This window comes from Nothobranchius furzeri, chromosome 11, assembly GCF_043380555.1.
Source record: "Nothobranchius furzeri strain GRZ-AD chromosome 11, NfurGRZ-RIMD1, whole genome shotgun sequence".
NCBI lineage: Eukaryota > Metazoa > Chordata > Actinopteri > Cyprinodontiformes > Nothobranchiidae > Nothobranchius > Nothobranchius furzeri.
In genome coordinates, this window is record NC_091751.1 from 25,668,660 (window position 1) to 25,683,364 (window position 14,705).

Consider the following 14,705-nt stretch of genomic DNA (forward strand, 5'->3'; position numbering starts at 1 on the left):
CGTGAGGCGTGTTCGGTTCGGCAAGGACACACGTTTTACCAGTGACGGTTGTTGTTAACTGGAGTCATTGGGCTACCTGGACCTGCTATCCTCATAGCCGGGACCCGGATTCTGGACCTGATATTCAGCAGAATTTTGAAGGTGAACGTATTCCGGAAGTGGAGTTTTCAACACCCTACTGGTTGTTTGCTAGCTCTTGCTAGGAGCTAGCAGCCGTCATTGAGTATCACCTTTGCTGTCTCCCAGCGGGTTGATGTTGGGTTCTGTTCGTTCCAGATCATAAACTGGAATAACCTGCTGCTGTTTCTGGCTCTTCCAGAACCCAACCGAGCTGCAGGTGATAACCGTTTAAAGATCTTATGTGTTTATACCTGTGCACCTAGAAATCCTGTCCATAAACGTTATAATTTATTAAACGGGTTTAGTACGTCGCTTTTCTTTTTCTACGATTAAACAATTACACTTGTACTGTTTATCATAGCCTCTAGGATCTCTACCCGGTTCTTTCGTTTGTGCCTAAGGCTTAAAACGCAGTTATGTCTAAATACTGAAGGGTCAGAGGTCAGATTTCTCCTGTCAGATTTAGACCCCAAACCAGAACTGCACAAAAAGTGGTCCTGCCCAGTTCAGACCTGGCCCAGATTGTAATTTAACCCATAAAAACTAATCTGGTAGGTTCTGATCTTGACCTGACATAAAGGATCCAGCAGAATGAGTCTTCTCTTCATCCCTTCATCAGCAACATCATGATTTAGAAGAAGAGTCTAATTCTTAAACCTGAGATTTTATTAAAATTGTTTAAAAGATGGAAGTGGCATGCCCAAATGAACCACCAGTTATCAAACAATACCGTTTACAAATAAATCAGAATAAATCACAAATATTAAAAAAGCAGCCACCTTTAGGTGTTTCTGTATCTCAGGACATGTGGACACAGCTCGGCTAACAGAGAACACCTCTGTTTCTGATCATTACAGAATGAGCTGGAAAAGCAACAAGGCCCTTTGTTTCAAATCAGTTCAGTTGTTTAAAAATGTTCTTCCCCACAATCAACATCCAGAGCATACAGTCAAATCCAAGTGCACACAGATATTTTACACAACCGTGTAAGTAAAGGTTTGCTAAATGATGCAGCACACAAAGTGTCAGTTTTATTAAGGTGGATCAGTTTTAATATAAAAATCTGTCAGCAGCTATTCAAATTTTTACTATCAAAGTAAAAAAAAATGCTACATTTGGCAGGACTGATGCATTTAATCATTATTTTAGAGTCCAAAAAAGAAATACTAATTAACACCCACATTATCTCAACTAATTCCCCAATAAGTGCAACTGTTACATGTAGTAAATTACTGTTTTATACGTTAGCCGTTTTCCTTTATTTATTTATATTTTTCACAGAAAGGGAGCTCTCTCAGGTGAACGTATCTGATCTGACAGGGAGATGATAAAGTGATGCCAGACAAATCAGGTCTGGTCTGCGTTTAATGATCAGCTCTTTATTTCTTGGTGCAAAAAATAGTCGACACATAATTAGACCTGAATTAGATCTGATTCACACCCAGACCAAATGGTGTAAAATTGAATGGACACTGAGAGCTCCTACTCATTGGTTCCACTCTCTCTTCCCACAGGTGTGTTTGGCTACTGGACTTCTGGACAGGTGTGAAGAGGGACTGACCTTTGCCGTTCCGTGGTCTTTAGGGGATGGTCAGTCAGTGACGGGTGGTGCAGATCTGTGTGGTGAATGGCTGTGAGGAGAGGAGGCGTAGCATTCTGGGTGGGTTTTGTGTGCAGCCACAGCGGAAGACAGCCCATCCTCAAACGAAGCTGGATTCTCAGTCAGGTAATCAGCTGGCACATATCACCTGTAGAGCTCAGTAGCAGAGTACAGGAGAGCAAGAAAGTCACTAAACAAGACTACAGGGTCTCGAGGATTCTGTGAGGAATTCTCTGGCTCTTCTGTCTTGCCATTACTGGACTGCCTGAATGTTGTAAAGTCCTGGCTGTCATAAAACTGAAAGTAAAAGTTTCATGCAGATGTTCCTCCTTTACTAGTTAAAAAAAGACCTCACTTCACGTGAAACCTCCGTATCCGAGGTAAACAAAACAGAAAAGAAACCACAGAGCTTTTTGGAAAAATGCTGCCATGTTCCCCCTTGCTTGTTATTGTGAAAACTGGCGAAATCACGTGTGATCATGCAATTCTTTGATCATTGCGTGACCAGCTACGTGGAACGCTTTCGCTGCTGTTTTGCATCTGAAACTGTCCAGGTGAGGAGGGGGCTTGCAGGTTAAGTGCATCTATTACGTTATGCACTGCATACACATTCAGTAAAACGCACGGGTAAGATCTTGGACTCTATAATATCTCAAATTTGTTTCAAGTGTGAAACAAATGTCCCACTGCTGCTCCTTCCAGGTGGTGAACGGGACATGGAGCTGTCGAATCCGTCCACTGAGTAGTGCTCCCTGGACCTTGGCTCCTCCTAACAGCCTGAGGTACCGGACCACCCCGCAGCCCCTGCTATCCCATCCACTGCATCATGCCAGCAGCCAACAGAGAAAACCATGCTACAAGGAGGACTGGGAGGGGGCTCTGAGTGTGTGTGTGCTGGTGCCTTCGGGCGAATCCAACAATGTCCTCTCTCTGCTGGAGCTCCCTGTGGTCATTAAGCCAGGAGACATGCACACTCTTGGAACTCAGCTGGAGTTTTCTTTCCCAGTGGCCATTGTGGATGGCAGCAGGGAGGATGACATCACGGTGGAAGAAGACATCGTGGTGGATGAGCTCCAGACACAACGTGGGCACCTCAGAAACCTGTTGGAAGCCGAGCGTAGTCCTGCTCCTGTGCTGTACGGCTCTCGGCTTCTCCACTGTTCAGGCTCACACACGAAGCTCCACAGGGTGGCAAAATCCAGCCAGGCAGGTGATGCCAACAGGACTGCAGAACTTCGGCTGTACTCAGGCAAAGCTGAAGAGAAGCTCCGCGAAGGGGAACATGAACTAGAGGAGAACTTGGCCCTGATGTATGAACGACTGAGGGTAGAGGTAAGGCCGGACCAGGTGTGAGCCCAGAAGGACCTGAAAAGGGGTTATAGCAGATTGCTGGTCTGTAGTTTTTAGGGCGTTCAGTTTTTTATTTTTCTTCAACAAACTTTTACCAACAAACTAGCAGTTGTGGCAGAGGAGTTAAGATCCCGCCCCGTGACCAAAGGGTTGAAGGTTCACACCCTGCTCAGTCTGTGTCCTTGGGCAGGACACTTTATCCTCCTTGCCTTGTGCTGGTGGTTAGGGGACCGGTGACAGTTAGAGGGACCGGTGGCTTATGTCACTGTGCTCCAGGGCAGCCGTGGCAATGATGCAGCTCATCGCTTTTAAGTCCAGGTCATCTATCATCTGATCCACATGTGTAAAATACACACATTTCTAGGGCTAAAACGAATATTCAAATGGTTCAATTCAATAAATTCCTTCAGTTGTTTTTGTCAGGCTTTGTTAAAGGCACACTTGGCTGTTTTGCTTGCTTTTAGCACCCCCTAGTGTCCGTTAATGATTCTCTGTGGTTAAACCGGAAATGAAACTTCTCCTTTCTGTGCGCTCGTCTTTTTAACACCTTAATCTACCTGCTGAAATGCTTCCTCCACCTTCATTAGTGTCTACAGGAGTGATTCATCACTTAATGAAACAAATTGGCTGTTTTCATGGCTTAAAACATGCAGGAAACATGCTGGAACCAGTCTGCAGTGCCAGGTGTAACATTTTTCTAAGTTAAAGCAAAACTAAACTGTTTCCAGCTTCTTCCCCCTACTGGTTGGAAGTGGAATCATGACTGTCACAACCAACCCTGCTGCAGCCTGCTGTAGCTAGCGCTAACGAGCTAACGCTAACATGAGCCAACTGACAGTAAATGTCATTAAGTAAAAACATCCACACTGTTGGACAAAAAAGGTATTACTACTTACAAAATCAGTAGCAACAAAGCCAGGTCAACAACAACAGCCTGTGATTTAATAGCCTCTTTTAGTTCCGCCAGGTAGCCAGGTTTAGCTCTTTGCTTCGCCTTCGTGATCTACTGTGATCTGAGATCAGCTGAGCTGTCAGGCTGAAAATGGAGTCCTTAAGAGCTTTTCTGGCTTTTGGGTCTCTGGGAGCAGGTAATGGGCCATTCCCATCTGTACCGGGTCGGCCCGGGCCGGGTAGCGTAGGTTGTTTACATATCTGGGTGGCCTGGTATTTTTCCGGGCCAACCAAGGCTCATTCTCAGCCCTCTTCTCGAGGGGGTCTGCTTCAGGCCGACCAGGGCCAACACACCCACTGCTGACAGCAAATTCACACCTTCCATTAGAGCAAGCCTCTGATTGGTGGGTAGAATCAGCCCACATGGGCTTTAGACAAGGATGTGTGGAATCAACCGGGCCAGGCTGGGGCCGACTGGGGCTACCCGGCCCGGGCCGACCCGGTACAGATGGGAATGGCCCATAACATGCATCGGTGGGCCAAGCGTTCTACAGAAAGGATGATTGCAGAGGCAGAAACTCCAGGAGGGGGTTCAGACTGCCAGATTACTGAAGATGAGGTTGTAGAATTGGTTCGACATCTCTACAGGTTCAGGTGTCTGGGGCTGGATGAGAGTTGCTCTGGGTTCTTAAAGGGCCTGGATGTTCCATGGAGGTCTTGGTAGACACGCCTGTTAAACATTGTACGGAGGTTGTGAAGAGTACCTTTGGATCTGCAGAATGGGGTGGTGGTCTATGTCTCTTCAACAAAAGAGAGGGAACTGACTTTCTGTGTGAACTACAGCCGCGGTAGTTTCGTGTTCTCAGCTGACAGAAGTGACACCTGGTGTGGTCTTCTGCTGCTGGAGTCCATCTGGAGCAGCTGTTGTGCTTCAGACGCTATTCTGCAGACCTTTCTTCATCTAGAACTAGTCTGACCATTCTGACCTCTTAAGACATTTTCATCCACACATTTCCTAGGAACAACACCCTCTAGTGGACACTTTGCAGCAGCACAGCTGAAGATTCTGTTCTCTGATTGGACCACAGGATCTCTGAAGGTTCTGTTTTGTGTTGCAGCTCCCAAATTTTTTCAGGACAAGCCATGACTACACAATGTATTCCAACAATGTGGAGTTCATCAATGGTCTCCTAAACACCAGGACCAGGTGAACGTGCATGTTTAGCGTGCTGCTCTGTGCTGCTCCGGTGAACAGATCTAACCATTTTAACGGTTCCTGTTGGTGCAGAGGTCGTTTGGTGTACCAGGTCATGCTGTCCTCGTGGCGCTTCTTGTGTTTGTGTTACTATGCTGACGCCCGGCTGGATGTTCTGAAGCTTACCAAGCACATGGAGGACGGGTCCATTAAAGCTCGCTGGAGGATCAAAGGTCTCCCCTTTCACTCCCTACTGCTGCGCTTCTACCGCAAAGAAAGATCTCACCTGTACAGGTAATGCTCCAATGGGTGGGGCTTGTTGACTTTGAATAATTATTAATAATTAAATGTATTTACAAAGCACCTACAGTGGGTATGTGAAGTATTCAGACCCCTGTCAATTCGTCACTATACTGCAGCCATTGGCTAAAAATAATTAAATTATTTTTTCCTCATTAATGTACACACAGCACCCCATACTGACAGAAAAAAATCAAAATATTAGAAATGTATGCAGATTTATTAAAAAATTAATAAGAATACAAATAATAACGATATATACAACCAGTGAAGAAAGTCCAAAGAGTTGGACACCATTAATAAACTGATTAGAAATACTAAAGTCAAGGCAATAATAAAAATGGATGAAAAGAGAAGTACTAAAAAAAATAAGGTAACCTTTCAGTACAGACAGTGATTAAGAAAATACATCATCAGACATGATTTTTAACTTTGCAAAGGGGAAATCTGCCTTTTGTCAAGAGCAGGGGTGTCCAATCCTGGTCCTGGAGGGCCGATATTCAGCAGGTTTTAGTTTTAACCCTTCTTCTACACACCTGAATTCAATCAGCAGGTGATTAATAGGCTCCTGTAGAGCGAAGTGCTGCACAGGTGATTCAACCTCTGAATCAACTGTGTTAGAGTAGAGAAATCACAAAACCTGCTGGATACTGGCGCTCCAGGACCAGGATTGGGCACCCCTGGTCAAGAGGGAACTGAATCCAGTCTCAGTGCAACCATGATAAATGGTGATAAACAGGTTGGTCCGGTACCTTCTAGACATTTAAAGCTACAATGGCAATTCTATAAAACAAGCTAGCTGAAGACATTTTTTAGTGGCTCTTAACAACGTTCTAACATAATATAGCTAGACATATACTGTAGAGATGAAACTAACAAAAAATGAATAAAGTAGTTCTCTCTCATTTGTCTAGAAATATCCACCAATAACACGACTCGGGTCGAATGCAAATGTTTGTTGTCTGTCTCACTGAACCGCTGCACTTCTGCATTCACCTTGATCCTCCACTCATCCCGTGCTTGTGCATAGTGAAACAGTGATTCACTAGGAATTCACTGTTTTGCACTTAAAGCTGCAATGGCAAATTTGGAAACCAGATTAGCCTAAAACACAATTTTTTCCAGCCTCTTAACAACATTCTAACACAGTATAGCTATAAATTTATTGTGGAGACCATTTGATTGCATTAGTCTAAAAACCTCCACCATTGACACGTTTTGGACCAAAATCAATTATTAGACCTTCTGGTTGTCTCTCAACCAACTGCCACACTTCCCTGGGTTCTCCACTCATTACACAAATTTATAAACAGAACACCACTGGTGTGAGAAGTTCATAAGTCAATAATATCAGAGAAGGAGAAACAGCCGGCTGCTACCACTTCAACTTTAGGACAAACTACCAGAGTCCCAAAAAGAAAACACCATTTGAAGTCGAGGACAACAAATGACATTTGGACCTAGAAAGCGGCGACTGGTGTTTAGCACTATCTCGTTTACTTTGGCAACGTGCATTCCCACATCAGTTGGATGTGGCCTAGGGATGATGGCCAACAGGAGGGGTGAGAGTTCCGTGACCGTGTTTGCTTTTCAAAGCTAGCTAGTTCTGCAGATTTGCCATTGCATCTTTAATAAACGTGTACTGGGAACCATCATAGCAAAGAAAGTGTCGGAGTTGCATGTACGCTGTACACTGTGGGGTAAAGTGCTTTGGAGTCCTCTGACTCTGAATGGCGCTGTACAAGTACGGGTCATTTATCATTTATGTTTGAACTTTTTAACCCCAGCAATAAACCTGGCTGCAGAGTTGTGCTCTATTAGCAGCTTTGAGTGTAATGCTTAATTTAGCCCTTATTACAGTGAACTGCAATAGCCCAATCTCCACAGAACAAATGCGAAAAGGTCAGCTTTGGAAAGCAGTGACTTTGCGCTTCTTCAGCTTCTGATAAAAAGAGACGGTGAAATGCTAGGATTTGAAAGTCCTCACATATCAGTGAATTTGCATTCATGGCCTCGCCCGTCTTGGCTCGCGCCTGCCCGCATCAAGGTTTTTTAAGAAAAAATTAGCAGCAAGGAGAGAGAGCGGAGAGTGTTTTCTTCGGGATAGCGTGGCTGAACAAGTTGTTAGCCAATCAGAAGCAAGTTGTGTGCATATCATTAATACATTTTGGAATACTTTTTTTGTTGTAAATGACTCATAAGGTGCTGATTTACACTCTTTGTTTAAAAGTGCTTTTCAGTCCATCGGTCCCAGCGTGCTCTCTATAATTAATGCTTCTCTGGTCTCTGGTAAGGTCCCTGCTTACTTTAAGAACGCTGTAATCCACCCGCTTCTTAAAAAAACGAGTCTTGACGCCTCTCTCCATAGCAGCTTCAGACCCATCTCTAAACTTCTGTTCATCTCCAAGATCTTGGAAAAGGTTGTGGCTAAACAGCTCACAGCTGCTCTTGATGAACATAACATCTATGATAGCTTCCAGTCAGGTTTTCGTAGAGCTCATTCTACTGAAACAGCTCTTCTTAGGGTCTCTAATGACCTTCTGACTCACAGTGATGCAGGAGACTGTTCTGTTCTGGTCCTGCTGGACCTGACTGCAGCCTTTGGCACTGTTGACCATCACCTGCTACTGGAGAGGCTGAGAGACTGGGTAGGCCTATCAGGATCTGCTCTGGAGTGGTTCTCCTCTTATCTTTCTGAGCGCTCCTTTTCTGTGGCCGTCTCCAAGTTTAGGTCCTCCACCACCTCTCTTACCCATGGTGTCCCACAAGGTTCTGTGCTGGGGCCTCTGCTCTTCCTCTATCTGCTTCCTCTTCAGCACATCCTGAGCTCCTTCAAAGGAATCTCCTACCATCTTTATGCAGATGACATCCAACTGTACATCTCCTTTAAGCCCCATGAGATGTCTAAGCTGCAGCTGTTACACACCTGCTTAGACTCTATAAAAACCTGGATGGCTGGGAGCTTTCTTCAGCTGAATGAAGATAAGATTGAGATCCTCATCTGTTCCCCAGACAAGCTGGTTCCCAAAGTCAAAGACTCTCTTGGTCAGCTTGCTTCTCACACCAAACCATCTGTCAGGAATCTTGGTGTGACCTTTGACCCAGCTTTCACCCTGGATTCTCATGTCAGTTCTCTTGTTCGCTCTTCCTTCTTCCATCTCAGGAACATTGCTAAGCTGAGTCCCATTCTGTCCTGCTCTGAACTTGAGACAGTTCTCCACACCTTCATCTCCTCATGCTTAGACTACTGTAACTCTCTTTTCACGTGTCTGAGCAGAACCTCCCTGAACCGTCTACAGGTGGTTCAGAACGCCTGTGCTCGGCTTCTGACCAAGTCCTCCAAACACACCCACATCACCCCGCTTCTCCTCCAGCTTCACTGGCTGCCAGTCAACTTCAGGGTTCATGTCAAGATCCTGGTTCTGGTCTATAGGGCCTTACATGGACAAGCACCATCTTACATCGGTGATCTTCTTAGTCCCTACACCCCCGGCAGGTTCCTGAGGTCCAGTGATCAAAGCCTACTGGTTGTGCAGCACACCAGGCTAAAGACCAAAGGTGACAGATCATTTGCTGCTGTGGCCCCCAGACTCTGGAAATCTCTCCCCCTGAGCCTGAGATCAGTGGACTCAGTGGTCTCCTTCAAAAAGCAGCTGAAGACTCACTTGTTCAAGCTGGCTCTTGTGTGACCTTCTTCACCACTCTCTCTTTATTCTGCTCTCCCCACCTATTCCACCTTCCTCAGGATCCACTGATTTCCCTCTTTCCTATTCACTCTCTCTCTTTCTTAACATTTTTTAATCACAATTGTCTATTTTTTTGCTCATTTTAAATATATTTTTAACAATTTTCTAATTTTTTTAAATATTTTTACATTTTTTGTTTTTGTGAAGCGCCTTGTGATTTTCATCTTGAGAGGCGCTATAGAAATGATATTGTCTTTCTTCTCCTTCTTCTAGAGAACACTGCAAATGTATTGAATAAATGAGTAAACCACACCTTTAAGTAACACAGTTTCCTCCTTCTTCCTCCAGCTGGTTGAAAGCAGAATTACAACAGTTCTAAACAACCCTGCTGCAGCCTGCCTTTCTTCTTCTTCTTCTTGTACTCTTTATTGGCGGTTGGGAAACAAAAAAAGTTAACTACTAGTCCTGCATTGGCTCCCGGCACTGTAAACAGTTAACAGCCTGTTAAAGAGGTAGAGGTTTCGAAGCACCAAACTGTAAGTGTCGTTACTTCACCTCCATAAGCCGATTCATCATCATCTGAGACAAGTCCAACCACAGTTGTGTTGTCAGCAAACTTATTCATGGCGTTGAATTGATGCAAAGAGCGCATTCATATGAACACTAGTAGCAGACTCAGTACACAGCCTTGGGGAGTGCCTGTGCTCATAGTGATGGTAGATGAGGTGTTAAGGGCCAATGTTTACTGGCAGGGACCAGTTTTTCAGAAAGTCTTTGATCCAAGAGCAGATATTCTGTGTAAGGCTCAACTGTGTCAGCGTAGCAGCTAGAATGTCAGGTATAGTTGCATTAAAAGCCGAAGTGAAGTCATTGGACATTATTCTCACATAAACTACAAGCCAAAAGTTTGGACACATCTTCTCATTCAATGTGTTTCCTTTATTTTCATGACCATGATCATTTACAAAGGGGCCGACAAGTGCTAAACATCTCTGGGAACTCCGTCAAGACTGTTGGAAAACCATTTCAGGTGACTACCTCTTGAATCGAGAGAATGCCAAGAGTGTACAAGGCAGTAATCAGAGCAAAGGGTGGCTTTTTTTAAAAAAAAAAAAAAAAGAAAATAGAATATAAAACATGTTTTCAGTTATTTCACCTTTTTTGGTCAAGTACATAATTCCATGTGTGTTCACTCATAATTTTGATGCCTCCAGTGAGAATCTACAAAAATAAATGGTCATGAAAACAAAGAAAACACATTGAATGTGAAGGTGTGTCCAAACTTTTGGCCTGTACTGTAGCTCTGTTCTAACTGGTCTGTAGTTGTTGGGATCCTGTTTTTGAGGAGTGGTGTTATAGTAGCAGATGGTAAGCAGGAAGGGATTCGGGGTCTGTCAAATGAAAAGATTGAAGATTTTTGTCAAATCCTCTGCAAGCATTTAAGCTAATGATGTGGTTCTGGGTGTCGGCAGCGGGTTTTATCTGGGTTCTGTTCCTGGCTGGTTATGGATCTGATAATGACCATGTATAAGTTTAATGTCTCATCCAGACCGTGTCCTCTTGCAGGTCCTTTGATGCCTTCTCTACATTCTACATTGGACCTGATGGACTCATCCACTGTCATAAGGTGGAAAAGGTAAACAGGACTCAGGTTCTGTTGGTTTTGTCCAGCAGAGCAATCCGGCCTCATGTTTATGTACTAAATGGTAGATGTGAATGGGCTGACCTGATGAGCATGTGGACTAACTAACCCATCCTTTTCTTTATTCCAGGTGATGCCAGCTCAGCCTCCTGTCCTCCCCAGATTCCCGTCCCTCCTAACGGGGGCTCTGGTGGCTCTGGGAGTTCAGGAGCACCGACCTGCCCTGAACCTGCTTCCTTATCTCCTCTTCTCTCGTCGTCGGAACTGAAACTGAAGCCATGGCAAGCAGCCCGGGGATTTTGGTCTGTTTCAGACCCAGTTATGTTCGGATTAAAGTTAATGGTTAAACTGTGTTTCTGTTCTGAGATTGGGTCAGGCCTCTGTTTGGAGTTTGGATTTTAATTTCTGCAGTTCTTAACAGTCTCGAAATTCAATGTAAAAGTCATCTAGATCAGAACCACGGGTCCACTTACTCAGTCCAGCGGCCATCATATTAGAACCAAAGGTCCAAACCCATCCTCCCCCACAGCCCCCACTCTAGACCAGCACCTCGAGCCTTGGGGTAGCTTGAACTGAACATTTTCTGTCTGTGACCATTTGTGACTGAAAAGTCTGAAGGCCATCGGTTATTTTGAGGGATTGCAATTCAGGTAAGTTGATAAAAAATTTAACAAGGCCAGACAAATGGAATCAGATGTTTTTGTTCATCTAACCAGTGTTACCATTAAGCTACACATTCTCTCCACACAGCAAATCTATGATGCGCATGAAATGAATGCTAACCTGTAATATGAATAAGATCACTTTATTCAAAACCACTTTTCAATGCAGCCCATTACTTAACGGGTGACAAGCTGTAACTACAGTTTAACAATGAACTGATCAGTCAATAAAATGACGTGGTTCACATGCAGCCAATCAGTGCTTCCTGTCCAATTACTGTAAGATGGACCATCCCTCCGTGATGCCACCCGTAGGTTTCTGAAGAGCCACATTAAAGCCCAGTGGGCATTTCCCACTGCCACCATCTTGGTTGTGTAACGCACCTTGTCACTTCCAGACAATACAAAAATGGACAAACAGCATGGATGGGAGCCTTCATCTGTCATCCATCAGAGGGCGGAAACACGCTCCTACACCGTAAAACCCTGGTTGGAATGACGCTCAGGAGGAACAGGAGACATCAAGAACATTCTCCCATTTGTTCAGAGACACTCCCATTCATAAACAGTCTGGCTCTGAAGAACAATGTCCTACTGAGACTCCAGATTAACAATGTTACTCCTGCAACTGTGGGTAATCATGTTACACACGCAGTGGCCTGCCAGTCAGGTTGAGTGATGATGGACACTTGCTGTAGTTCATGTGCTTGTTTAGTTGTGTCTTGATCGTAGTTAAAATATAAAAAGACTCAAGAGGAAGTTAAGAAAATACACTGACATTTGAAATGTTTAAACTGAGTATTGACATCATTACACAAGTACTAATAAAAAAGGAAGGTTATATAAGTTAGTTGTTTTGCATGGTTATATTAACGAAATTTTGTTCCATGAGTATAAACCAAAGTTTTGGGTCAATACTCAGAAGTAGGGTTTAAAAGTATCAATTTGGACTTTTTACTTGAATTAAAGTAAAAAAGCACTGGTCTCAAAACTACTTAAAGTATAAAAGTGATGTAAGTAAAAATAATGCCATTAAGGACAAAGATTAAAGGCACAATGTGATGTTTTTCTGGAGTATTTTTATTTACTTTTTGCCATTTTACTTGAAATTCCTAGAACTGCACTTTTCTGGACTGAGACATCTGATGTTTTTCCTGGGATCTACTTTAGTCACTCCTCCAGTTTGGGGGTTACTGCCCCGATGACCACGGGCACCACCGATGTCTTCACTCTACAGGCATTCTCAAGTTCTTCTTTGAGGCCCTGGTACTTCTCTAGTTTCTCGTGTTCCTCTTTCCTGATGTTGCACCACTTGGTATTGCCACATCAGCCACAACGGCTACCCTCTGTTGTCTGTCCACCACCACAATGTCTGGTTGGTTCACCCTCACCATTTTATTGGTCTGGATCTGGAAGTCCCACAGGAGCTTGGCTCTCGTTCTCTACCACCTTAGGGGGTGTTACCCACTTTGACCTTGGGGCTTCCAGTCCATACTCTGCACAGATTTTCCTGTACACGATGCCAGCCACTTGGTTGTGGCATTCCATGTATGCTTTCCCTGCAAGCATCTTACACCCTCCAGTTATGTGTTGGATTGTCTCAGGGGCCTCTACACAGCCTACACCTTGGGTCTTGTCTGGTGTGGTAGATCTTGGCCTCTGTTGCTCTGGTGTTCAGGACCTGTTCCTGGATTTGGAATGCCCCTTCCTGCACTCAATGCATGGTTAGGAGCTTCCGTGTCTTAAAATCTGGTCTGTATTTCTTCCTTTGACCAGCTTATTCATGCAGGAAGGTGCAGCTGTTTATTGCGCAGATCTTGTTTTTGCCATTGGCTGTGACTCCTTTCCTTGCGGCTTCATCAAGGTTGCCATTTGCTTGTGGGATACCAAGGTACTTGTAGCTATCCTCAATGCCTGCTATTGTTCCTTCTGGGAGTGAGACCCCTTCTGAGTTGATTACCTTCCCTTTCTTTGTCACCACCCGACCACACTTCAAGTCCGAATGACAATCCAATGTCAGTGCTGTAGATCCCGATGGTGTGGATCAGTGAGTCGATGTCTTGCTCGCTCTTGGTGTACAGCTTTATGTCATCCATGTAGAGGAGGTGGCTGATTGTAGTTCCATTCTGTTGGGGCGACGGTGGCACAGGAGTTAAGTGCTCGCCCCGTAATCGGAAGGTTGCAGGTTCGAGCCCCGCTCAGTCTGTCGCTGTCGTTGTGTCCTTGGGCAAGACACTTAACCCACGTTGCCTGTTGGTGGTGGTCGGAGGGACTGGTGGCGCCAGTGCTCGGCAGCCTCGCCTCTGTCAGTGCGCCCCAGGGCAGCTGTGGCTACATTGTAGCTCATCCCCACCAGCGTGTGAATGTGTTTGTGAATGGGTGAATGACTGATTGTGTTGTAAAGCGCCTTGGGGGGGTTCCAGGACTCTAGAAGGCGCTATATCAAATACAGGCCATTTACCATTTACCATTCTTGAGTCAGTGTCCATAGCCAGTCTTGTTGATTATTTGGCTGAGAGGATTCAAACCAATGCAGAACAACAGTGGGGACAGGGAGTTGGTATATGCCACATTTGATGGAGACTTTTGCAACTGGCCTCAAGGGTGGTTTTCCATATATGTATAATAATTTTATCACCTCTGAAACATAATGTTGGAAAAACTCATCCAATCAGTTCTTAATAATCGGACCATAATCCATCCATCAATCCGCCCTCTGAAAGTCTCTGCCCCCTCTGCACAAACCCCTCTTTTTGCATAAGTCATGAGTTCTCAGCTTGGAGCTGCTGAAAAGCAAGTGAAGCCAGAGCTTTGCTTCCTAGTGTAATGGAATGAATGTTCCATTCTGTTTGCAAATCTCATTTAAGGAGTTTTGGTAGCTTTGGGTAGTGACTGATAGAATGAGATTGCAGGTACAAGCGGCCAAATTGAGTTTTCTCCGTGGAGTGTCTGGGCTCCCCCTTAGAGATGAGGTGAGACCCTTAGCCATCTGGGAGGGGCTCGGAGTAGATCTGCTGCTCCTCCACATCGATCTGTAAAGTTGCTTATTGGGAGAAGCAGAATAATGTTTTTTTGTTTTCCAACAGTTACTTTGAATTCTCATATTGGACTAAGAGCCACTGGATACCCAATTGTTTACTTAAGTAAGGAAACAAAGTATTTGTATTTAGTTTTAAGACACCTTTGTCTATTCTGGAAAGCAGCATGTGGTATTGTACTGAAAATCAATGAATGCTGTAATGACTTTGACCACTAGGGG

The 14,705-nt window shown here is 44.6% G+C and overlaps 1 protein-coding gene across 5 annotated transcripts; it reads left to right on the plus strand.

Annotated features, from left to right (window-relative positions):
* On the plus strand, positions 1–11,137 carry c11h6orf136 (chromosome 11 C6orf136 homolog). Of its 5 annotated transcripts, none has more exons than XM_015955784.3 (8): positions 1–141; positions 320–337; positions 1,635–1,846; positions 2,423–3,052; positions 5,080–5,168; positions 5,250–5,450; positions 10,709–10,778; positions 10,915–11,137. In XM_015955784.3, the coding sequence occupies exons 3-8, from the start codon at positions 1,748–1,750 to the stop codon at positions 11,050–11,052; spliced, it is 1,227 nt and encodes a 408-aa protein (XP_015811270.1). In that variant the 5' UTR covers positions 1–141; positions 320–337; positions 1,635–1,747; the 3' UTR covers positions 11,053–11,137. The 5 variants fall into 5 exon arrangements, with proteins under 5 accessions (XP_015811270.1, XP_015811274.1, XP_015811269.1 ...); XM_015955788.3 differs by having other exon boundaries at positions 1,705–1,846; XM_015955783.3 differs by having other exon boundaries at positions 6–141; positions 277–337.
* Positions 11,138–14,705: the final 3,568 nt, after the last annotated feature.

Coding starts and splice junctions, on each gene's coding strand:
- c11h6orf136 (XM_015955784.3), top strand. CDS start 1,748: ATGGCTGTGAGGAGAGGAGGCGTAGCATTCTGGGTGGGTTTTGTGTGC. Junction 1,847..2,422: donor GAAGCTGGATTCTCAGTCAG/GTAATCAGCTGG, acceptor TGCTCCTTCCAG/GTGGTGAACGGGACATGGAG. Junction 10,779..10,914: donor ACTGTCATAAGGTGGAAAAG/GTAAACAGGACT, acceptor TCTTTATTCCAG/GTGATGCCAGCTCAGCCTCC.